This window comes from Tachypleus tridentatus, chromosome 13 (genome assembly GCF_004210375.1).
Source record: "Tachypleus tridentatus isolate NWPU-2018 chromosome 13, ASM421037v1, whole genome shotgun sequence".
Classification (NCBI taxonomy): domain Eukaryota; kingdom Metazoa; phylum Arthropoda; class Merostomata; order Xiphosura; family Limulidae; genus Tachypleus; species Tachypleus tridentatus.
In genome coordinates this window covers 194,143,547-194,168,102 of record NC_134837.1, presented here as the reverse complement: position 1 = coordinate 194,168,102, position 24,556 = coordinate 194,143,547, and the positions used below count along the sequence as shown (strand labels likewise).

At 33.5% G+C, this 24,556-nt stretch overlaps 1 protein-coding gene across 2 annotated transcripts; it reads right to left on the bottom strand.

The window, feature by feature from the left end:
• Window positions 1-1,079: 1,079 nt before the first annotated feature.
• Window positions 1,080-24,388, bottom strand: LOC143239919 (uncharacterized). 2 transcript variants are annotated; one of them, XM_076481570.1, is made up of 3 exons: window positions 24,248-24,388; window positions 3,581-3,783; window positions 1,080-1,235 (listed from the first exon to the last, which is right to left on the bottom strand). In XM_076481570.1, the coding sequence occupies exons 1-3, from the start codon at window positions 24,277-24,279 to the stop codon at window positions 1,096-1,098; spliced, it is 375 nt and encodes a 124-aa protein (XP_076337685.1). In that variant the 5' UTR covers window positions 24,280-24,388; the 3' UTR covers window positions 1,080-1,095. The 2 variants fall into 2 exon arrangements, with proteins under 2 accessions (XP_076337685.1, XP_076337686.1); XM_076481571.1 differs by lacking the exon at window positions 24,248-24,388 and adding an exon at window positions 10,509-10,552.
• Between the last annotated feature and the right edge of the window lie 168 nt (window positions 24,389-24,556).

The following is a 24,556-nucleotide window of genomic DNA, read 5'->3' as shown; positions in this document are numbered from 1 at the left end:
AAGCGTTCATTGTTCAAAAAGTTGTCAAAGTGCTTAAAAAAAATGAAAATTTGTAAGGGAAAGGTCTGGGGAATAAGGTGGATGAGGCAGAACCTTGATTCCCTATTCATACAATTTTTGGAGCGTCATCCTTAAGAGATCTCATCATGCCAATTTTTTTTATCTTCAGTCATCTCATGTGGAACCCACTTATCCAACTTTTTCATCTTTCCAATCACACTCAGGTGGTTGTCAATGCTCGATTTGCTTGTGCCTGGCTTTTCTGCAAGCTCACGCACTGTTGTGCTAGGGTCTGTGTCAACTGCTTCCCTTAATGTGTTTTAATCTAAGGATGGCTTCCTTCCATGACCTTCATAGTCTTCAAGACTTTCACCTCCATGTTGAAACCTTTGGAACCAATGCTGAACTGTATGTTCAGTAACAGTAACAGATCCAGGGCTGCATGCCTGGTTCATGTTCCACGTAGTTTCGGTAGCTTTTCTACCAAGTTTGAAGACATAGAGGAAAATCAGACAAAAGTCGTTCACGTCCATACAACTTTGGGGATTGTAAAACTTACTCTGAGTAGAGATGAAACAGCAGACAATTAAGACACCTTGTAAAAAATAAACATTGGAATACACCAACCAAGGGTATGTTACTCAATATTCAGCTTCTAAATGACATCATGAGAATTCCAACATTTATTTCTGGACAACCTAATAACACTACAAGGTTTCAATAAGTTCTTGTCCAAGTACAAAAGAATTTTGAACTTTTTTAAACAGCATCTTAAATAAGTTTTAGTACACCAGAATGTACAATGGTATTTTTGTTTAAATACTTAAGATAATGTATTAACATCAAACAAATTGAGAAATATAGCATGTACTATGCAACCAAATCACAAAGTCCTATAAGTTTTTCTGTGGGATAACTAGTTTAGCAGTAAGCCTGTTATAACTAATAGTGGTTAACCCTCTTGCTACATACAGGTCAAATGTGACTGACAGTGACTAATAATGTTCCACAGAAGAAAGTTTATCTATATCTACCTTACAGAGTGGTGTTTTCACAATCACTAACTGATTACCGACCTTCACTAATTACCCAGCTCTAAGAGTGATTAAATGAGACACCTACTACCAGTTCATCCATACTTGTGTTCCATTTCTCAAGGTTAATCCGCTTTATGGCACATTCTTCATTACGAGGTTTACAGAAAGCTTTGTGGACAATTGCTGTTGCCCCCACACCTTTTAAAGGAAGTACAAAATAAAGTAGGTTACCAACAATAACTGACTTCCAGAAGAATAAACAAGGTATGGACAAAAATGTATATACAGTAACCAATATACAAACAGTGTCTAATGAACATCAGTAATTGTGTAGCACAAAATGTGGTATCCACCTTTACAGTTACTATTCTTCAAAACATAAGAATTATCTTAAAATCCACAAAATAAAAAAACTGAAAACTACATTTAAAAACGTTACCCACACGCATTATAAACTTGTAAGATACCATTACGTAAGTTGAGCATTAACATATGTTTAACTGGATTGACTTAAAATGCTATGTATGTTTACTGACAGAATCAGCTTTATTTACATTTATCTGGTCTGTTACTGTGGCTTGGGAATAAAGAAGTTTTAAAAAGGTAAAGTTTATTTCCAATATCATAGAAGTCAGATTTGAATTTCCCTTTGAGATGTTCACAACCAACAAATTGACACTGGAGTTAACTGCATATGATATTATAATAACTGTAACTCTGTATTTCTAGAAGTGCTTACGTACTGATTAAGATATGTTGAACTAGTAAATAAAAATACATATCTAAGTATTCTTCAATAGATTGTTTAGGCAGAGTATTCATGATGAAACTTTGTAGAATGGACGGCAACTGTTTGTTGTGTAGACACAAGTGTAGACGACGACGTCTTCAGGACAAAAGGAGGAAGACTTTCAAAATGCCATCCTCTACACTTGTGTCTACACAACAGACAGTTGCCGTCCATTCTACAAAGTTTTAACATATCTAAGTATTTTTACACTTATGGATAATTAACAGATGTAATAATTAGTTTGCCAAAAATTAAAACTCGTAAAATAATTTTGTTGCCATGCATAAACACACACACAAACAAAAAGAAAGAAGGGGTAAACATTTAATGAGGTCTAGAAAACTAAATGTTTACAACATCAGTTACATGGACACTTCAAATGTCCTACTGTGATGAGTTCCCATCTTTCAATCTTTAGGCATCCACCTTCTGCTTATAGCTAAAGTTCCATAATGTATATTTTAATCAAATTTCATAGGTTAGTCCTACTGAGGATGAGGGAGAACCCTGCTGATTTTAAAACTAAAAAATCAAAGTATCCATTAAGAAATCAAAACCACATATTTCATAAATAGAATAAAAAAAAAGAAACAAAACAAAGCTAATGGTCAGCTATTCTACTAATGCCTACTATTTAATTATAGATTATGAATATTAAGGGTAATATTTAAACATATTTAGAACAAGATGCAAACTTGTTAACTGGCTAAAATTATCTTTCTCAAACTTATAAACGATGAAATGGTTTGTCCAAAAATGAGGGGAGACCCCTTAGACTGAATTCACTTAAATATTTTAAATAAATATACAATGAATGCTTGAATTTTAGGTGGTTAAGAAATGACCTCAATGGTCAGTGGCTTTTGGTCACCTTGATCATTCTCACAGTCTAAGAACCTGCACTGGTTACTCTCATTGGTGATAATTTATTTTACATTGGGTACAACATTCAATTTACATTTATTCAAATATTTTGTTAAGCTATATTAGAAATGTCTTGGATCAATATCTTCTTATATTACATGTATGACTTCTAGCCCCAAAGCCTTCAGTTATTTTAAATATCATACACACAAAGTGAAACTGAAATCACATATACATTAGATGCAAGTAAAGATACGAGAATACAACAGATTAACTTTGTTATATTCTTTTAGAACCTTAACAAATATTTATAATTTACAGTTTGATATATCTGAAAAACTTAGTTCTTATGCAAGTTACTTGAACAAAATAAAAACAATATCAGCTCCATGTATTCACATCACTTCTTCCTTTCAATAATGGTTTTCAGGTTGTCACAATAGTGGCAGTCACGCATCCCAGTTTTAGTTGTCACAATAGTGGCAGTCATGCATCCCAGTTTTAGTTGTCACAATAGTGGCAGTCATGCATCCCAGTTTTAGTTGTCACAATAGTGGCAGTCATGCATCCCAGTTTTAGTTGTCACAATAGTGGCAGTCATGCATCCCAGGTTCAGTTGTCACAATAATGGCAGTCATGCATCCCAGGTTTAGTTGTCACAATAGTGGCAGTCATGCATCCCAGTTTTACAAACTAACCCACAATTGTTTCTTCAGCACCAGTTTCAAAATGGTGATAATGTTTTACTGACTGATCCAAAACATTTTGTATTTTGGAATTCAACTTGCAAAAAAACTGCCATTGTAACATCAACAATACAAGTTTATTCATACATATGGTAAAATCTTGTGAATTCTAGTCCTTACTACAATACACCACTGATGCATACCTATAACTTCCACTAACTGGTAGGCATCTTCTTCAATTGGCCACGTAGAGCTACTTGACACAGATACCTCTGCCATCTTCCTTTCAAGATACTTCAGTGAAAACCTTCTTCCTGGTTCCAGAAGGCTAGTGGCACTGATTCTTCTATAGGTTCCTGGGGACCCAGGAATAACCTCGCACCTTTTGGGAGGTTCTGTCGATACTCTGTTAAATAAATGATTTGAGAAAAAAGAAATAAGATACCATTAAATGAAGACTGGTAAGTAATACAAGATAAACAGTTTCTCCAACTTTATCTTTCTGGACAGAAATAATTAAAAAAAAAACTAATCAAAATCATACATTCAATTTGTTTAATCAACTTCCAAACAATGTGTTACAGTAATTTTTTCCCCAAAGCGAAAACTACCTTCCTAACACACACTGAAATGGCTCTTGTTTTTTCCATAAGGGAATGGCACTCTATACTAATATTTCCCTGTACAGATAAATTTCCAAGTTAAATGTTGTACAGCAGCATTTCTAAGATCTATGAGTTCAGTAGTGTATGTTTTTTTAAACAGAGATTTGATTATTTGAAAAATATCATCCCCACCCCCACAAAAAATATAAAAACTTTATCTTGCCATATTGCACATCTTAGCAACCATAACAAGTCATATTTATATCAGGTTGTCCCATAAGTAATGTCATTTTTTGGGATAAGTTTAAATGCATTTTTCTTGGCTAAATGAAGTTAATCTCAAAGTCATATAACTTATATGGGATTACCAGATAGCATTAACTGTAAGCCAGTTCATTTCTTTACTAGTTTTTGTTTTATTTATTTCAGAAGCCCCAGTTATCATAGAGGTATCATAGGAGCACATAATGTTTTACATGTCCAGAAGAGGGAAAAGTGCTACCACAGCTACACGAAGCATTCAAGAGGTGCAGGTCAATGACATTCTGAATGTGAGGAAGTGTCAAAGATGGTTCAATAAGTTTAGAACTGGTGACTTCAGTTTGACAGATGCAGCTCGTACTGGGTGCCCTATTGAGTTTGATAACAAGGTGCTCCTAGCAACACTCGTGCTGTAACTGTTGAAGAATTAGCCCAGAAACTCGATTCATCTCCTTCCACTGTCCATTGACATTTGCAACAACTTACTAGAGTTTCAAAGTTGGAAAAATGGATACCACATGAGTTGTTAACTGATAATGTGACAGACAAATAGACATTTACACATCTCTTCACTCTTGTGAACTTCAAGCTTAATGACTGGAGATAAGAAATGGGAACTCTATCAAAATGTTAAGTGTTGCCAACAGTAGGTTAGTGCACGAGAACCAGCTACATCACAGACAAAAGCAAACATATACCCTAGGAAGGTTTTGCTTTGTATCTGGTGGGATAAAGTGGTGTAATACCCTTTGAGTTGATACAACCAAACCAGACAATCACTGTTGAAAGATACTGTAATCAACTGGATTGACTAAACACTGCATTCAGATAAACCAAGAAAGCGAGCCCTGTTCTGGTGAATTAGAAAAGAGTTGTTGTCCACCATGACAATAAACGTCTTCACACCACTAGGATCACTTCCAGATAAATTGAAGAGTTTGGGTGGAAGAAACTTCCCCACCCCTCTTATTCTCCTGATCTTACTCCTTCAGATTATCATCTTTTAAGAAACTTGAAACATTATCTGAATAAAAAACAGTTTACTTCAATGAATGAGTTAAAAAATAGCCTTTTTACCTTTCTTATCTCAAAACCACCTGATTTGTGTAAGCATGGTGTTGACAATCTATTCAGACATTGACAGACTGTTATTGAAAGTATTAGAAAATACTTTATTGATTAAAGTTGTTTTCTCCTTTTAAATCTGAGAGTTACAAACAACATTACTTATAGGATGGCCTGATACTCTATGGAATTTCCTTTGCAGTCTCTGAAATCATAAACTATGAACAGATATAATTATTTCCTCTCAGCACATACAAAATCACTAGGATTAGTTTGAAAACAACCACTTTATAGCCATTATTCCTGGGAAAAATTTTATTCTGGATTTTCCTTGGGGGTTGATATAATCTGGAGCCATTTCTTCCTGTTGTCCTTTTCTCTCACTCATACACCCACATACACTGTACATGCTTGTCGTTCATTTAGCTTAAGATAAAGATGGTAAAATAGGGTTAAACTTAACTCACTTAAGACAACTCATGAATGTTTTAAAAACAGAACATCAAGCTTTGGAACAGAAATGTACATAAAAGGATCAGCTTAAAATTTAAGTAGATAATGTTTTAACTAAAGTTGTATCAAGAAAAACAAAATTTCAGCAATCTGCTACCAGAAAAAAAAAAAATCTTAATGCTAAAAATTATTTAAAATTATGTTCTGTGTGCTGATGAAAAGGAGAAAGTACATTCTGCAAAATGAACAACAGTTAGAAACATTTCTGTGGAAATTCACTCAAGTAAAGTACAGCTCTATATGTAATTATTAAATATACAAAAATGTAACCTGTTCTCATCCTTCATCAACCCGATACACCAACTGAAGTATATATTAAATCATTCAAATATTTAATGTCATATTTATATCAACTTTCTATTCTATACAGTTATTATACACTTGGATCAGAACAATTACATTTTAATGCAAAGTTATTGGAATAATTGTGTTTTGATGAAATGATTACAACTATCCATCCAGAACTCTGTGACCATTTTCTTAGGTATGATGGAAAATATTTGTATCCAAACATTGGATAACTATGTGGTTTTATTTCATGGTACAGATATGTGTAGGTTGAATATACGTGATAACTATGTGGTTTTATTTCATGGTACAGGTATGTGTAGATTTAATATACATGATAACTATGTGGTTTTATTTCATGGTACAGGCATGTGTAGGTCGAATATACGTGATAACTATGTGGTTTTATTTCATGGTACAGATATGTGTAGGTTGAATATACGTGATAACTATGTGGTTTTATTTCATGGTACAGGTATGTGTAGGTTGAATATACGTGATAACTATGTGGTTTTATTTCATGGTACAGGTATGTGTAGGTTGAATATACGTGATAACTATGTGGTTTTATTTCATGGTACAGGTATGTGTAGGTTGAATATACGTGATAACTATGTGGTTTTATTTCATGGTACAGATATGTGTAGGTTTAATATACATGATAACTATGTGGTTTTATTTCATGGTACAGGTATGTGTAGGTTGAACATATGTGATAACTATGTGGTTTTATTTCATGGTACAGGTATGTGTAGGTTGAACATATGTGATAACTATGTGGTTTTATTTCATGGTACAGGTATGTGTAGGTTTAATATACGTGATAACTATGTGGTTTTATTTCATGGTACAGGCATGTGTAGGTTTAATATACGTGATAACTATGTGGTTTTATTTCATGGTGCAGATGTGTAGGTTGAATATACGTAATAACTATGTGGTGTTATTTCATGATACAAGTATGTGTAGGTTGAATATACGTAATAACTATGTGGTTTTATTTCATGGTACAGATATGTATAGGTTTAATATATGTGATAACTATGTGGTTTTATTTCATGGTACAGGTATGTGTAGGTTGAATATACGTGATAACTATGTGGTTTTATTTCATGGTATAGGTATGTGTAGGTTGAATAACCTTCCCACTAAGTTTAAATCTTTTATCCATTGTGAATTAAATTGTATTATTTTTAGCTTTGTACAATAACTAGCAAGAAATCATTGCAATGAATATATTATTAATAATTTCTTTGACTAACAGTTAGGGTAGCAGAATTTCAGTTTTACTAACACATTTCTCAAAAACTTTACATTCAAAGTTGGGAATATTTCAAAACACCTTTCAAGAGCTTATGAACTCTTGACTTGTTTGTTCAGGAGTAAAAAACAGTAAAGTTTAAAGAGGGTAATAAATATGTTTGTTTATTTTTTTTTTATTTCATGCAAAGCTACACAAAGGCTATCTGTGCTAGCCGTCCCTAATTTAGCAGTGCAAGACTAGAGGGAAGGCAGCTGGTCATCATCACCCACCACCAACTCTTGGGCTACTCTTTTACCAATGAATAATGGGATTGACCATCACATTATAATGCCCCCCATGGCTAAAAGAGAAAACTTGTTTGGTGTGATGGGGATTCGAACTCACAACCCTCAGATTATGAGTTAAGTGCCTTAACCACCTGGCCATGCTGGGCCAGGTAATAAATATGAAAAATACATGTCAAAAGAACAGGAAGTATTTGTTCAGGTGGTTACATACAGGTATTAGCTATATAACATTGTCCTTAACTGAATACTGATGTATCTGAACATAGAAGACAGATTTTGTCTACATTTTCTTGTTTTATTTCTTACAGGAATATTCTGATGTATTAGACCAAGTGGTATAGTTATACACACAAGAAAATATGCAAATAAAGCTTGTATTACAGAGCTAAATATAAGGTCATGTAATATTTAAAACATATCTGCATAAATACAACGTAAATGTGTATACAAACAGAAACATGTGTATGTATACCTGTAATGTTATCCTATCTAACCTCATTGTGGAATTTCCTATTTATTTATGTACTCAAAGTGTCACTTAGCAATTACAAGAAACATAAACACCGTATTTCTAACTAGTATGTTGTTTACCTATTAATTCATTATTTACCAAGGCTTACTGTCTTACATACAGATATAAATGTGTATGTCAAACATTTATGTTATATAAAAAATGTCACAAGACGAGTAATGCACATTTCATGTTAAAATACATATTAATAAAAATTGAAAACAAAACAGGAGTGCTATTTGTGAGAAAGCCAGACAGCCTTAAAAACTATTTTGACATGAAAGTGGTGTGTGCACAAATACGTCCTTGGTATAATATAAAATAGGGAACAAAAAATATAGGAAGTTATGTGAGAGGGGAAGAGTGCTTGAAAAAAACAGAAGTTTTAAAAATATTGACTAAATTCATGTGTTTATTATTGTTGGCATATTGCCAATTCAGAAACGTTGGCTTACCGGCTTACCATCTCAGTTGGTTAATACTAGTTAATTTTTTTTTTATACAAATGTCAACCATTTGTCAGAAGAACATGCTTTTATGGCATGTTCTAGACCAGGCATATATTTTACAACTCATCTCTCACATAAGCATGCTTCAACAGTACCTTCTAGATGTACATCTCATAAGTCATCTACATACATACCAAGCAGTCCTATTCTAACTTCAGTCAACACGTAATTTCAAGATAAAATATTTAGGAGTAATGCTACTGAAAAATATCACCATTTGTCAACAAAATGTTCAGTTTTATTTAAGGAATTGGAAATACATCTGAAAGCAATAATTCATTTGTATTCATAACAAAAATTAAAATAATTTTCAACTTCTTTTCCCATTATAGGTTTTTATATGATACAAACTAGGATTGGGTATTAGACTGGTCAATAAAATGCTTTCAAGTGACCGGTCAAACTGCAGTTCAAATATCACTGAATCACTAGTGTGAAAGAAACATGAATGAACAACACACACATAACACATACATTTAATTTTTAAACACTAACTAATTCAATCCTTGTGGTTGGCTATTCTCAAATCTCAGTATTATTTGTAAACAAGAAACTATACTTTCTTTTTACTTATGTAGCAATTTAACAATAAACAACAACACTGTTTTGGCTCAGCATCTTCTAACTGTAATAAACAACAACACCGTCTTGACTCAGCATGTTCTAATTGTAATAAACAACAACACTGTCTTGACTCAGCATGTTCTAACTGTAATAAACAACAACACTGTCTTGACTCAGCATGTTCTAACTGTAATAAACAACAACACTGTCTTGACTCAGCATGTTCTAACTGTAATAAACAACAACACTGTCTTGACTCAGCATGTTCTAACTGTAATAAACAACAACACTGTCTTGACTCAGCATGTTCTAACTGTAATAAACAACAACACTGTCTTGACTCAGCATGTTCTAATTGTAATAAACAACAACACTGTCTTGACTCAGCATGTTCTAATTGTAATAAACAACAACACTGTCTTGACTCAGCATGTTCTAACTGTAATAAACAACAACACCGTCTTGACTCAGCATGTTCTAACTGTAATAAACAACAACACCGTCTTGGCTCAGCATGTTCTAATTGTAATAAACAACAACACTGTCTTGACTCAGCATGTTCTAACTGTAATAAACAACAACACTGTCTTGACTCAGCATGTTCTAACTGTAATAAACAACAACACTGTCTTGACTCAGCATGTTCTAACTGTAATAAACAACAACACCGTCTTGGCTCAGCATGTTCTAATTGTAATAAACAACAACACTGTCTTGACTCAGCATGTTCTAATTGTAATAAACAACAACACTGTCTTGACTCAGCATGTTCTAATTGTAATAAACAACAACACTGTCTTGACTCAGCATGTTCTAATTGTAATAAACAACAACACTGTCTTGACTCAGCATGTTCTAATTGTAATAAACAACAACACTGTCTTGACTCAGCATGTTCTAACTGTAATAAACACCTCTATCTTGGCTCAGCATGTTCTAATTATTTTAAACAACAACACTATGTCTTGGCTTAGCATGTTCTAATTATAAAAAAGAAAACGTCTTTGCTCAGTTTTAGAGCAAATGGAAAAGACAGAAGGTTCTTATTTTATATTCTTTAGCTTGTCAATACCAAAAACTACAGATGTTGTATTCAGACATCACAAGCATCTAATCTAAACCAATGCTGCATTCAATACACTATGCAACACACAGAAACTTATATTTAGCTTTTTTTTTTAATATATGCTTTCAAACTGAGAAATTAGCTAAAATTTCAAAAATAATCTATACGTTTATACAAAACTTAATGACATACACTCACAAAATACAAGTCCACAAACGTAATGACATGCCCTCTAACCACAGGAAGACCCATCTTAGTCAGGTTAACACTGCAAATATCTTTCTATAATTCTAAACTGTTGAACATTTCATGTTTAAATACTTGCAGAATAAGCTAGTTTTGCACAAAAAGTTCTATAACAAAGTTTCCAGAAGGAACCAATTCCAGGCAACATCTGCTCTAGAACTCCAAATACTTCAAAGGGAATTGCAACAAATGGGTCAACCTGTTGTTTCAGGCAATGATATGTAAGACAAATGTCATCACAGACTGTAAACAACCTTCTTTCCTCCACAGAATTTGGATAAAGAGGTCAAAAGATCATACAAGTACAGTGTGATTTAGTAAATCCAAGCACAATGTGAACAAAACCAACATCACTAATTGTTCATAACTGATGCAATACATAAAAATTCAACATGAAAATCTACAATTTAATTATTAATGCACTACCACAGATGATGTCACTCAACACTTTTGGAATTTCTACAATCAATAAATCACAGCCCTAAACAGTAATCACGTTTAATCTGGCTTAAACAGAATAATCTGACCTTATTCTAAAAATTGTAATTTGAGGAAATTCAACCTAAAAGATGAAATTCTAAGATAAGCAGAAAAAGAAAAAAGATAGTTATTTTAAAAGAAATACCAGCATCTCTAAAAGGAAGAAAAATAAAAGATGGTTTTAAACACACAACCTCTCTCCATGACACACACAAGTTTCAAACACAATTTTCCATTCATCTCCAGTTTCTCTCTCACATACTGTCTTCTCTTTGGCCAAAACATTTCAAATTTAGACTCATTAGTCTAAGACTTGTTTCTCTTGAGTCCATTTTTTTAGCTTCTTTGTCATAACTGTTTTTATTATTTTATGTAAAAACAGTTTTATGATTGCTACTTATACTATAAAAACTACTCTAACAACCAATCTTCATACACTGGTAGCATGGACTTGTATCTCTGAAGGGTCCCTGTGTTATATCATGGCTAGACTTATTTTCTGTTCCTAAAGAAAGCAATCTTCAAGCACTGTAAATTTTATTCTAGGTTTTTAGAGTAAATCAAATTTTTTCCTGTCTGCTACTGAAACAGTCACTTCACTTTTTTATTACACACATACAAAAGAAAGATTTATGAGCAATATCTGGTTACAATTTGGCTCATACAGAATGGAAAGAGAATTATAAGCTGGTGCTCTGTTGTATAAATAACCAGTTAAATGTAAAGCTACCAAACTAATAATAAAAGGGAGGATTTTATTGCAGTGACATATTTTACTATTAAAGTGAAAATTAAATGTCATTTGTCACCACCAATGCTTTCTAATGTAGGATTGTATAAACACACTACATGTTAACAAAATACTACACAGAGAAAGAAATATTAAAACATTATAAGGCCAACTTTCCTGTTCCTGTTGTCATATGTGGAAATACAATAAATATGACTGAACAAATTCAGATGACACAGCAAACATGACTGTCTTTCGAAGTATAAAGAATCAAATTTCTCTCATGGCAAGGTGTCTAAATTACGTGGCTTAAGTAGCTATGAGTAGGCTAAGTACTTAGCCTATACACTTTTTTTTTTTGTTGCAAGTTGAGTGGAAAACAGTAAAAGTTGTCTTTTAAAACAAACCAGTTAACTTGTACACATGAGGTTACACACTTGTGTCACAGTCATTTGGGAAAGGCTAAACAAATTTTGTATATATTATAGCCTTAGACCAACTAGTTACTTGAAGTATTACCTAAAACTATACTGAAAGTTGTTAATTAAATGTAAACTGTCCAAGTATCTTCCTAAAAATATATTATAAGAGCTTAAAAACAATAGAAATTGTACTGATACCACAGCATAAAATTTCTGGATATTTTCAAAGCCATCTTAATAAACAAAAGGAGGGGGGGACCTCAGTGCTATTGGCAATTCTCCAACCATCAGGAATTTCTCCATAACCAATACTTAAAAAAAAAAAGTTTGAGACTCGTTGTATTAACTCATTTATCACCAGTTCTTCAAATATTACTGTTTTAAGTTAAAACTAAAAGGTATATTAACAACTTATTTAAGTTTGTTTTTTTTTGCATTATTAGTACCTTTTTTTAACGTATCTTCACTACCTGAACTGTAACAAAACTGAACCCTAGTAAGCATACTATATAGTAACAGTAATACGTGACAAAACCTTGACTATCTTTCAGTTCTCAGTCTCGTACACTATTTACCGGCTATAACGTTAGGGCTTCTACTCAGTTCATGTTTTCAAAGCTAACCAGTATAAGGCTATAATTGTCGCTATTTTTACATATTAAAATTCTAGGGGCAGTGTAAATTAAACATATTTTTGTATAAACGAAGATGTTGAGATAATTTCACTTAATATTTTAATCATTGATAACGCTACAATAACAACACACTTACCAGTAGCCTAAAAAGTAAAAACCCGCAATGAACGTACGTAATATTTTTCCTTGAACATTCTTGAGTAATATTACACATGCGCAAAGTCGAGGCAAAAGTACAGTAGTATGCATGTGCCAAGGCGAACGGCTTACAATGGTATAGTTTTACATTAAGGAAACGACTACACTGATCTGATTCAGTGCTGTTGGTTTTAGTAGTAGAACTTCGGTAATTGTCAGCATTTGTATTGAACGTCAGTTTGGGTGAAAACATAGACACTTTTATTAAATGCTGTTTGGAATAAAAGAACAAAACACTAAAAAAATGCAACTAACAAATGTATATGTTATACAAGGCCAATGTAAACAAATATTAAGTACTACTGAACAAAGGTTTCAAGATCACATGAATACTTTTGAAACCGTTCTTGTATAACAGAGTCAATTAAAATATTCAGCATTAATAATTAATATGACGGAAAACTGAAACCTATAATAATAATATACCACCAGTTAAATACTTTCGCTATTCATGATATTTCCGCCAGTAAAATGAAATGGTCAGACAACAATAATAATAAAAATGCACGAGAATTGTCCACTTTATATGTTTTTTTCACAATTTAAGTTCAAGAGAAAGTATATCAATATCACAAATCATCATCTTGTCCAAGCTAGACACTCCCATAATCCTTTGCGCTTCACCCCTCTTGCTGTCAGGTGACTTGGGCCTGTTTGTTTTGAATGAGACTGAATTACCTGCAAATAGTGACATGTCAAAATTCACTGAAGGATAGCCAATCAACAAACAAGAGATAATTTTTATATGCAAAAACGGCTCGTTTGGGTTGAGAAAACATTTTACATAGAAGAGCGAACAACGTTTCGACCTTCTTCGGTCATCGTCAGGTTCACAAAGAAAGAGGTAACTGACCGGAAGCTGACCACATGTTTGAAAGGGGTTGTGTAACTGTGTGTCGAAATGTAGAGGGCGGTATTAGATGTTTGAATATATAATTTTATTTATTTTATTATATTAATATAGATATAAAGGCGTTCCTTTATATTGGTTTATTTTGGGTTTAAGTTGTTGTATAAGTAAAGCTTCTTTAATTTTACGTTTGTTTATGTTTGTTTCTTTATTTAGTATTTGAGTGTTTTCTATGGTTATGTTGTGTTTATTTGACTTGCAGTGTTCGACAACGTGTGAAGGTGACTTTTTATGTTCTTTGAATCTGGTTTCCATTTTTCTACTTGTTTCTCCAATATAGAAGTCGTGGCAGTTATCACATTGTATTTTATAAATAATGTTGGTGTGGTGTTTGTCAGTGTAGTTTTTACATAGTATAGACCTCAGTTTTGTGCCTGGTTTTTGAATAAATTTGGTATTAACTGGAATGTCATATTTTGTTACTAATTTTTGCCAAATGTTGGTTATTTTTCTGTTGATGTCGAGAATATATGGTATGCAGCAGTATGTAGTTTCCTGATTTTTTGATTCGTGAGATATATTTACTTTTGTTAGTTGATTTTGCTTTCTATCTCGGTGTGTGCGTACAATGTTTTCTACGATTTGTGGAGAAAACTTATTAATGTTGATGAAGTATTTTTTTATTTTTTCTAATTCATCGTTAATTTTATCTGGTGAGCATAGTTTTATGGTTGTGTTTATTTGGTTTCTTAGTACGTTGAGTTTTTGTTTTTTTTTCATGTGCTAACTCCCAAGGAATGTATAGTCTGGTATGGGTGATTTTTTGGTGGATTTCTGTTTTGAATTGTGTGTTGGTTCTCGTAATTTTGAAATTAAGAAATGGTATTTGATTGATTTCTTTTTGTTCACATGTGAAGTTAATGTTGGGATGTATAGCGTTAATGTGATTAAAAAATTCAGTGTGTTTTCTGTAGATGTGAACCTCGCAGCCGTATCATCTACATATCTGTACCAGTATAGTGGTGGATGTAATGATGTGTTAATTGCTTGTGTTTCAACTTGTGCCATAAAAATATTGGCTAGAACTGGTGATACTGGGTTGCCCATGGTTAGACCATTTGTTTGTATATAGTTTTGGTTGTTGAACCGAGCATGGGTTCAACAACCAAAACTATATTTCCCCGCTGATTTCTCCAAGCCCGTTCCCTTGGCTGTGGTTTCGCTAGATAGTAGATAGGGACAGTGGGAATCTCGTTAATCCATTCATGCTTTCTGTTGTTTCGGTAAAACAACAGAAAGCAATCAAATATCATTTCTTAACCTCAAAATTACAAGAACTGACACACAATTCAAAACAGAAATCCACCGAAAAATCACCCATACTGGACTATACATTCCTTGGGACTCAGCACATGAAACAAAACAAAAACTCAACATACTAAGAAACCAAATAAACACAGCCATAATACTATGCTCACCAGATAAAATTAACGATGAATTAGACAAAATAAAACAATACTTCATCAACATCAATAAGTTTCCTCCACAAACCGTAAAAAACATTATACGCACACACCTAGACAGAAAGCAAAAATCAACCAACTAAAGTAAATACAGCTCACGAATCAAAAAACCACGAAACCATATACTACTGTTTAACATTTTTACTGGATAATTAAATTATGTTTTTAAGAATTTTCAGTGCATGCCGGAGGAGTTTAGACATTTTGACAATAAAGTGAGGGAAAAAAAAACACCTTTTTGTTAGAACACCATGCTTAGAAAACGATCACAACATAAGGAATAACATAACACTAACGTATAAGTTTATGTATAACATCCACTTCAAACACCTATATAGCTTGCCCTAATGAAGCCACAAAGGCAAACGTTAGCTAGAATAAATTTATTATTATTTTCTGGAGAGCATAAATAGTTTTTTTCTACCTTTATTAACAAGATAATACAGATCTAGTTAACAACAATTGTTTTCTATATCAAACATAATAAACTGAATTTTGCGTCATCGAACAATCGAAGCTTCAGAACTGAGAAATCAATTTTATAAATCGCCAAGGTAATCATATTTGATGGAGGTCTTTAGATATCAATTCTGTTTCACTAACTGTCAGTGTCCATTTCTTTATAGTTTATGTCATATTTCACAGACATAAAGAGTTCGAATATTTTTTACGACTTTTACCTAACACAGTACCGACTTTTCAGAACTAGGATCATTCGGGTTATGGTACGAACTTAGAACAATACGTATTAAATATAAAATACTATTCACAAATTCTTCACACGTATTTTGTAACAGGGAACAAAGCTCTCTTTAAACAAGGAAATACATGTGTTTAAGTTAACGGGCTCAAGTTTGAAAAAAATATTGTTCAATATAGGAATTATGGGAAAATGTTTTGAAATGTTCCCATGGTTTAATACGTCTTTTTGTTCTTGTTCTTGTTTAACAACTTTTCGTTGCGTAGATACACAAGATGTACTGGTTTAAAAATTTTCTTTATTTTTTCAGTCACTTCAATAAGCTGTAGTCTTTCTAGCTCAGAGAGAGAAAACTCTTTCCTTCGAAACCTATAAAATATACATCGTCACAAATCGGAGTACTTAAGCCCGAAAATAATTAAAACATTATATTAAAGAAGCAACAAACAAAAAATCGTGAAAAAATCAACTAGTTTTTATGGTTATCGAGGCGCAGTCTGTAGCAATAGTTTCAGATTAAATTCTAGAGGGCTTCTGGTGCGTCTGGTTAAACAGGTTTGAAACTTTCCGACAAGCATGTATCTGCTTTCTTATCTCACGTTGATGTCCAAATAGCCTAAACGGTATATTAAGGGCCATGATTAATAATTAATAAAAATTTCAGTTTCGCAACTTACTTAGTCGTATTTGAGCTACTAGATTTTGACGTAACAAAAAAGGCTTAATTTTCTCAGGTATCAGTATTCCATCTACGTGCTAATTATTGAATGGTAAACTTCAGTCGACCTGAAGTGAAAACTTGACTAATACATAATAGTATTTTGTCGTTTTTCGTTCCAACTTTAATACCCGAGTTACGGCTAGTCAAAACGTTTCAACTACGACTGTAATAAACAGTATATGTGCTGCAGCCCTTCCGCGGTTCTCTCCGTAAAGGCCCGGCATGGCCAAGCGCGTAAGGCGTGCGACTCGTAATCCGAGGGTCGCGGGTTCGAGCCCGCGTCGCGCTAAACATGCTCGCCCTCCCAGCCGTGGGGGCATTATAATGTGACGGTCAATCCCATTATTCGTTGGCAAAAGAGTAGCCCAAGAGTTGGCGGTGGGTGGTGATGACTAGCTGCCTTCCTTCTAGTCTTACACTGCTAAATTAGGGACGGCTAGCACAGATAGCCCTCGAGTAGCTTTGTGCGAAATTCCAAAACAAATAAACTCTCCGTAAAGTCCAGAGACACTGATACCCTACCCTATATACATTAAAATTCCATAGATTATATTAACTTGTAGATAACTAACACTCCCCCATATAGTATTTCTTAGTTTTTCTTTTAATTTCGCGCAAAGCTACACCAGGACTACTCTTTTATCAACGAATAGTGGGATTGACCGTCACATAATAATGCCTTCACGACTGAATGGACGAGCATATTTGATGTCACGGGGATTCGAACCCGCGACCCTCAGAGTACGAGTCAAACGTCCATAACCACCTGGCCATGCCAGGCCCCCATATATTGTAAGTCAACAGATTATGTTCATTTGTAGATAACTGATGCTCTAATATGCTGTAACTTTACACATTATGTTCACTTGTAGACCTTTCGTATCCCAGTATACTGTAAGTTCACAAATTATGTTCTCTTATGCCTGCAGTATCGCCATTATCAACAATAATTTCATTTAAGCCTAATAATATCTATCTAAAGATTACGTTTAGTTATGTAAATCGCGATCTGTTGCAATTTTAGAAGTTACGTCACTGAAGGAAAAAAAAAAAATTTTATAAGACAGTGTTTCCAAGCTAGATCAGTCGTGTCTTCTTTCTTAAAAGAATACGTCACTAAACGAATAACGTAGAAGAAAACGTGTCACTTTTCCTTAGCAAGGTTTCTAATTTTTCTGTTCTGATTCTTTAATAATGTAAATTGGAGAAAACTTTTACATTTCCTCATCATTGTTTGTACTTTGTTTAATTTGTCTAGTAGTTTAACATTGACACAATACAATTCTGTTGAATAACAAGTATTTACTCTTAATAAGTTGAGAAAATTTCAAAAGAGCAAATCTCAGACTGGATCTGTGATAAGATGGCTCTGGATTTCGCTACTTCTTGTCTCTCAGACTTAATTTTTTTACCTTCAAATACCGTCCATTTAATTGCAATAATATAAAGGAAACGATGTGTACGTCTTGGACAGGTCCAAATGCGAAGGGTTTCGTTCATTACACATGCCATCCACGTGCACGAAACATGCTTCTGTGACTCGTTGTACATAGTAAACTACTAATAAGTAAACATAGAAACAATATATATGTAAAAACGGCTCGTTTGGGTTGAGACATTTTTTTACGTAGAGGAGCGAACAACGACCTTCTTCGGTTATCGTCAGGTTCATGTTGTTCGCTCCTCTACGTAGAAAATTGTCTTAACCCATACGAGCCGTTTTTACATATATATTTTTCTCTACAAGTGGGTTTTCTCGACATCACTAAACATGGAAACAAGTTTCAATTAAATATTATGTATTTATGACATTCGATAAAAATAGGAAAAGATATAACGTATTGTATTACTTAAAGATCGAGGGTGTAAATCAGGCCTAGATGTCTAAGTTGTGGTAATATTCAACAGGTGAAGCAACCCTGGATTAAGGCTTGAGATTAAAGCGCTGAAGCCCAGGGCCTCATACTAATTAGGGATCCTCAAGCTCTGCCTATGAATGTTCTGCCTCTAGGGGGCCTCCATAAGTTGAAAAGCCTAGGGTCTATAAAACCCTTAATCCAGAATTGATGTGAGAAAAACACGCAGGTTAAAAAAATTAATTTAAACACAACAATATAAGTTCCTATAATTCGAATGCTTTTATAAGGTGTATGTTTATTCGTCAGGGGACTAATTTGTTTTGAAACGTATAACCATAAAGTACGCTTGTAAACCTTACAAATACATGTCTACTTCTATTGAACAATCGATTTGCCCAAGTTTACATGCAATACTAACTGGTTAACTCGTTTTCTTTTTTCAAGTGAACAGAAAACGAAATTATCAGGGTGTTATAATAAAGTAGAACAAAAGTGTTGATTACTAACATGTCTTTGGTTGTAAATGAGCACTAGTCCGACGATAATTGGCAATATAAATATTTGCCTGTATTCTCCACCATTTTGATCTCAGTATATAAATATTTCGGTCTTAGTTCTAACGTTTTCGTGTATAAGCCTTTTCACAGATGTGTATGAATGTTTCGGACCTAGTTCTCTATTCAGGTATTTTAAAAAATTAATTTTATAGCCTTAGGCCTTTCCTTAGATGGTGTAAAAATGTTTAGAGCCTAGATTCTTTTTCAGACGATATCTTAATGTTTCAGGTCTTGAGGTTCTAGAAGTGAAATATTTCAAATAATTTTCAGCGCATATAAGATTTTAATTTAATAACTTCATTCTAGTACTTCGAAGTTTAACATCTAAGGAAGTAATTGTTCATCAGTCATCGCGCTAAAAGTAAAATAGTAGAAGTAAAAGCAAAAAACTCGAAGTAACAATAAAATTGGAACCATATGCTGTTATAATGTTCAGAGAGATTTACAAGTTATAACAATAATCACATATATTTTCTGGTTAACTTGAAACAAAAATAAAATGCTCAATAAGTTAAATGAGGTTAATCTGTAACTTTGCAGCTTTCTACCCGTTGTCTTGAACTTTATTTGCCCTCCTTGAACAAACTTGTAGCGACACCTATATCGACATTCCTCCCATTGTTAGCGACTTGTGATACGTCGATGACTGCGTTTTGCCATTAAGATGACTCAACAATCTTTCCCTAAGGAAAAATAGAAAAACAAAAACAAAAAACGAACGAAAAACAAGACAAGCTGTTTGCGGCATGTTATGGTAAACGAGACTACTAACATCACTCATCTGTTCTAAGTATGGGTTTTGTGGTATGGAGCGCTTTAATACGTACTAAACAACAATGTACAAAGAAATTCTGAAATCAAATTCCATTTTATGCGCTTAAAACAAGAATTAGAATCAAGTTACCACCACCGCCAGCAACAAAAGGTCATATGTTAAGTATCAAAGGATGTAATGTGAAACTGTTGTTTATTATGAGACAAAAATATTATTTTTGTCGAATTTTGCGCAAAGCTACTCTAGAGTTTTTTGTGTTTTTTTTTTTGTATTAGCCGTTCCCGATTTTGAAGTCATAGACTAGAGAAAATATAAATAATAATAATTGATAAATTATTGGCTATTCTTTACCAATGAACAGTGGGGTTGACCGCGACAATATAACACACTCATTGGAAGACTCAAAGGGCGAGCATAGTGTTGATTCTGCAGCCATTAGGTTGCGATTCGAGCGCCTTAACTTTTAGCAAGAAAAATTTATCTGTTTTTTTTTTCATTACATTGCAACATAACTGTTTACGTGTTATATGAAACATCAAATTTAAATGTTATGTATTTCAACAGGGGTAACATGAAATACATCTTATACTGAAAGTTACCCAGTTTTAGTACTTTGATTTTGTCTTTGTACACATGAGGTCGCGATTTCTTCTTTTTTTATGTAACCAAGTGGTCGGTAGGTAGCGTTGCCTACGAAGAGATGTTTTGGATTGTTTATCGGAAAAGTATTTTAAATATTCTCTAAATAGGTAATCAGAACTTTAAAATAGAATGCAGTGTTTCTCTTGATAACAATATCTAGTAATGACTGAGTCACAAATCCTGGAAAGGTCTGTATATATCATAGCAAAAAGTTTCAATTTCTTTTTTTTCTACCTTTTTTATCACTTGATAACTGAAAAACCAAAACAACTGGGTGACATCGTTTCAGAGTTTTCGTTTTTGTAAATAACTAACTTATATATATACACGCATGTATCTCATCAAGTCACACTTGATTTTTTTAATTTTTCGAAATAGGGGGAGTCACAAAAGCTGAAATGTATTTCTTAAGATAGAATACTTCGATTACTGTCTGTGCATTACAAATTTAGTGACGGGGGTGCAGGGTGTGTGTGCCGTGAAATCTTATAAATGTAGTGAGTGTTAGATTTAATAAGCATAAAGTAAAGGCAATGTGGGATCGCCTAAGCCAAGTAAAAATAAAGATTGTTTGTTTTTTAATTTCGCGCAAAGTTACACGAGGGCTATTGCGCTAGCCGTCCATAATTTAGCAGTGTAAGACTAGAGGGAAAACAGATAGTCATCACCATCCACTGCCAATTCTTGGGCTACTCTTTTACTAACAAATAGTGGGATTGACCGTGATATGATAACGCCCCCACGGCTGCAATGTCGAGCACGTTTGGTGCGACGGGGATTCGAACCGGCGACCCTCAGATTACGAGTCGAACGCCTCAATCAACTGGCCATGCCGGGCCTAGTAAAAATAGTAAAAGTAAAAAAATAGGTACAATTTTTAACTTTTAAATTGTGTCTGAATTAAAATATTTTCTGTTACATCACTAATGTTTTTAATAAAATCTTCTTTAATTAATGGAGACTCTAAATTAACATATTAACAAATTTTTCCAGTTTTGTTGTCCGTACATTTCACTGTATACTTTCAGTACATAGACTAACAACAATGTTAGGTTATCGTTTTGTTGCTAAGCGTCATGACATAAAGATATTCTTGGAATGTAGTGTTACCAAAACACACCGTTTTTCCTGGATATTACAAATTGTTAATATAACTGATTTTTAACAGTAATTATTCTATGAACGTGATACGAATTATCTTCATTTGATTGATTCACAAAGGAAGTTACCGACATTTAACGGTTTTGACTGCACTTGTCTACTTCTTTGTTGGTCACGCTTGATTTCACAAATTTATTTCAGTTAGTTATGAAACGTGAAGTTATGGCATACTTTGTGGTAGGGGTGGTAGTACATGTTCCATCACTTGTGATGGGCTATACTCTAGTTGTTAATAACAAGTAGTGGTAAAACACACACACACACACATAATTCTAGTGTGAACGATATTTTGATTACCCTTTGAAATTAGTTTTCTTACAGAAATTTGGTGTTTATTAAAAAAAACTTAAGCACAAGCAGAAACAGGAATCACCAGCCAATAAGGCTTAAACACTAAATATTGTAGTTGGAACGTTATTGTATTTATAACTTGGTTACAATTTTACTGTGCAAATTGAAATACTGCATTAAAAAGGCAAACACAAAAGTAACAACAAGCTAATAAATAAATAAAAATTTTCGATAAAATAAGTGAATGGAGGGATGGCTAATTAAAAATATAAGTCCTTCAAAAACAATGAAAGAAAAGAGAAAGATGGTGCCTACCATCTAGTTTTTCTTTACTCGTGTGCAAGCTATAGAATTAGCAATATAATTATAAAATTAGCAATGAACTATTAATATTTCCTCTATCTAAGTGATTATTATATTATTTGACCTGTTCCATACAAAAAGAAGCACATGAAATGTTTGTTTGTTTGTTTGTTTTTTGAGTTTCGCGCAAAGCTACTCGAGGGTTATCTGCGCTAGCCGTCCCTAATTTAGCAGTGTAAGACTAGAGGGAAGGCAGCTAGTCATCACCACCCACCATCATTGGTCTAATTTTTTACTAGCAAATAGTGGGATTGATCATCCCATTATAACGTCCCCATGACTGAAAGGGGAGCAAGTGTGATGGGACGGGGATTCGAACCTGCGATCTGAAGATTGCAAGTCAAACATCCCTAATCACCTGGTCATGACGGGTCTAAATAAAAAGTAACAGCTCCTGTTCGATTTTACTGTTATTAGAGGACATATTCTATACTGATATAGTCAAATTCATTCAAGCTATATATAAGTTGCTATACACAGCACATTTAAAAGTAATAGATTTTTATTTTACTCAGGATTACCTACTGACCGAGTGAATAAACAGATAATCTAAACTCAGAGGTGATGTTATACGAAATTTATTTGTGTTGGTACCGGCTGATTTTTCAGTTATCTTTTTTACATTTTTACTACACACATGAGAGAAGGCATACTTGTGGGAAAACAAAGGGCCCCTTTCTCCAGTGCTCACACCTAGTTATGCCCTTGCCTGACTCTCACTGGTATTAGTTTTAAGTAAGAGAGGAATCGCTCTAACAGTTTTTATAAGGGATTTTGACTGTTAAATCTTCACAATAATCGATTTTTATTTTATTTTACTACGGTTAAAGTTAAGCACAAGGCTACACAATGAACTATTGAGACTGACTGTCACTTTCTTAATGCACTAATGGCTGAAAGAAAGCAACTTGGTCAGCGTATCAGAAGGTGAATCGGAGGATCCAAGGTTTGAGTCGTGATGCTGTTGAACATAGTCCTTACTTAGTCGTACCGCTGTGGACTTACACCGTTAAAAACGTGGTTACGATACCCGTGGTGGGCAAAGTACAGATAGCCCATTGTGCAGCTTTGGGCTTAAACAAACAATACATATGTGTGTACTGATCTGAAAACGTTTTGCAACCCAGAAACTAAATGTTGAGATAACCTTTGTTAATTATAATAATCCAAGAATTGTTGGGAAAATGGCAGTGACAAAAAAACTGTTAATTAGTTCTTGTTTCTAGATACAAAACTCACGATAACCTGCATGATTCTAAAATTTATAAATATCGTAGATTCTTTCTTAAACATAAATTGACCGGGAAGTGTGTATGTATTTTTGTAACAAAGCCACACTGGGCTATCTGCTGTGTCCAACAAGAAGAATCGAACCTCATACTTTAGCGTTGTAAATCCGTAGATTTGTTGCTTTCCCACCAGGGGATGTTTTCGAGGGGAAAATAAAAATGAAAAATGTTTCAAGTAACGTTTTAACAGTTTTGAGACATTAAAAAGCCCAGTAGTTTTTTGTTTTGTTTTTTTAGTTTAAGCATTTACAAGTGAAATCAAAGTGGGTAAACACAAAACAACAAGAAAAAAAACGCATTCTGGTCTCTAGAATTATATTGTTAATCGACTTTCTTTGGGTCTTGATCGATACAGTTCAACACCATATATTTTACATTAAAAAAAAAACGCATTCTGGTCTCTAGAATTATATTGTTAATCGACTTTCTTTGGGTCTTGATCGATACAATTCAACACCATATATTTTATAGTAAAAAAAAACAAACAGGACTTACTTTGACCATTGAATAGTCCGTTTCATACTCATCTTTCACTTTTTAAAAATAAAACTACAAAAATTAGCTGTAGAAATATTTAAATCTGCATTAATTACCCTCGCCCTGTTAAGTGAATTCTGAACTTGAAGAGCGCCTAAATGATTGTGAAGAAAATGGCTGTTTCACAATGACGGGGCATTGAATGATATTATCTTTAGGGTCAATGTTCTATTTCTTATTATTCAGAACTTCAGAAGTGTATGATTAGATAGCTTGAAAATGTTTGTATTTTACGGAATTGTATCTCTTACTTCCTATCTATTATAA

Excerpts from the sequence above, each read along its gene's own strand:
- LOC143239919 (XM_076481570.1), bottom strand. The coding sequence starts at position 24,279 with ATGAGTATGAAACGGACTATTCAATGGTCAAA. Across the intron at positions 3,784-24,247 it reads CGGACTATTCAATGGTCAAA|AGTATCGACAGAACCTCCCA; the intron begins GTAAGTCCTGTT and ends TTTATTTAACAG. Across the intron at positions 1,236-3,580 it reads CCAGTTAGTGGAAGTTATAG|GTGTGGGGGCAACAGCAATT; the intron begins GTATGCATCAGT and ends TTCCTTTAAAAG.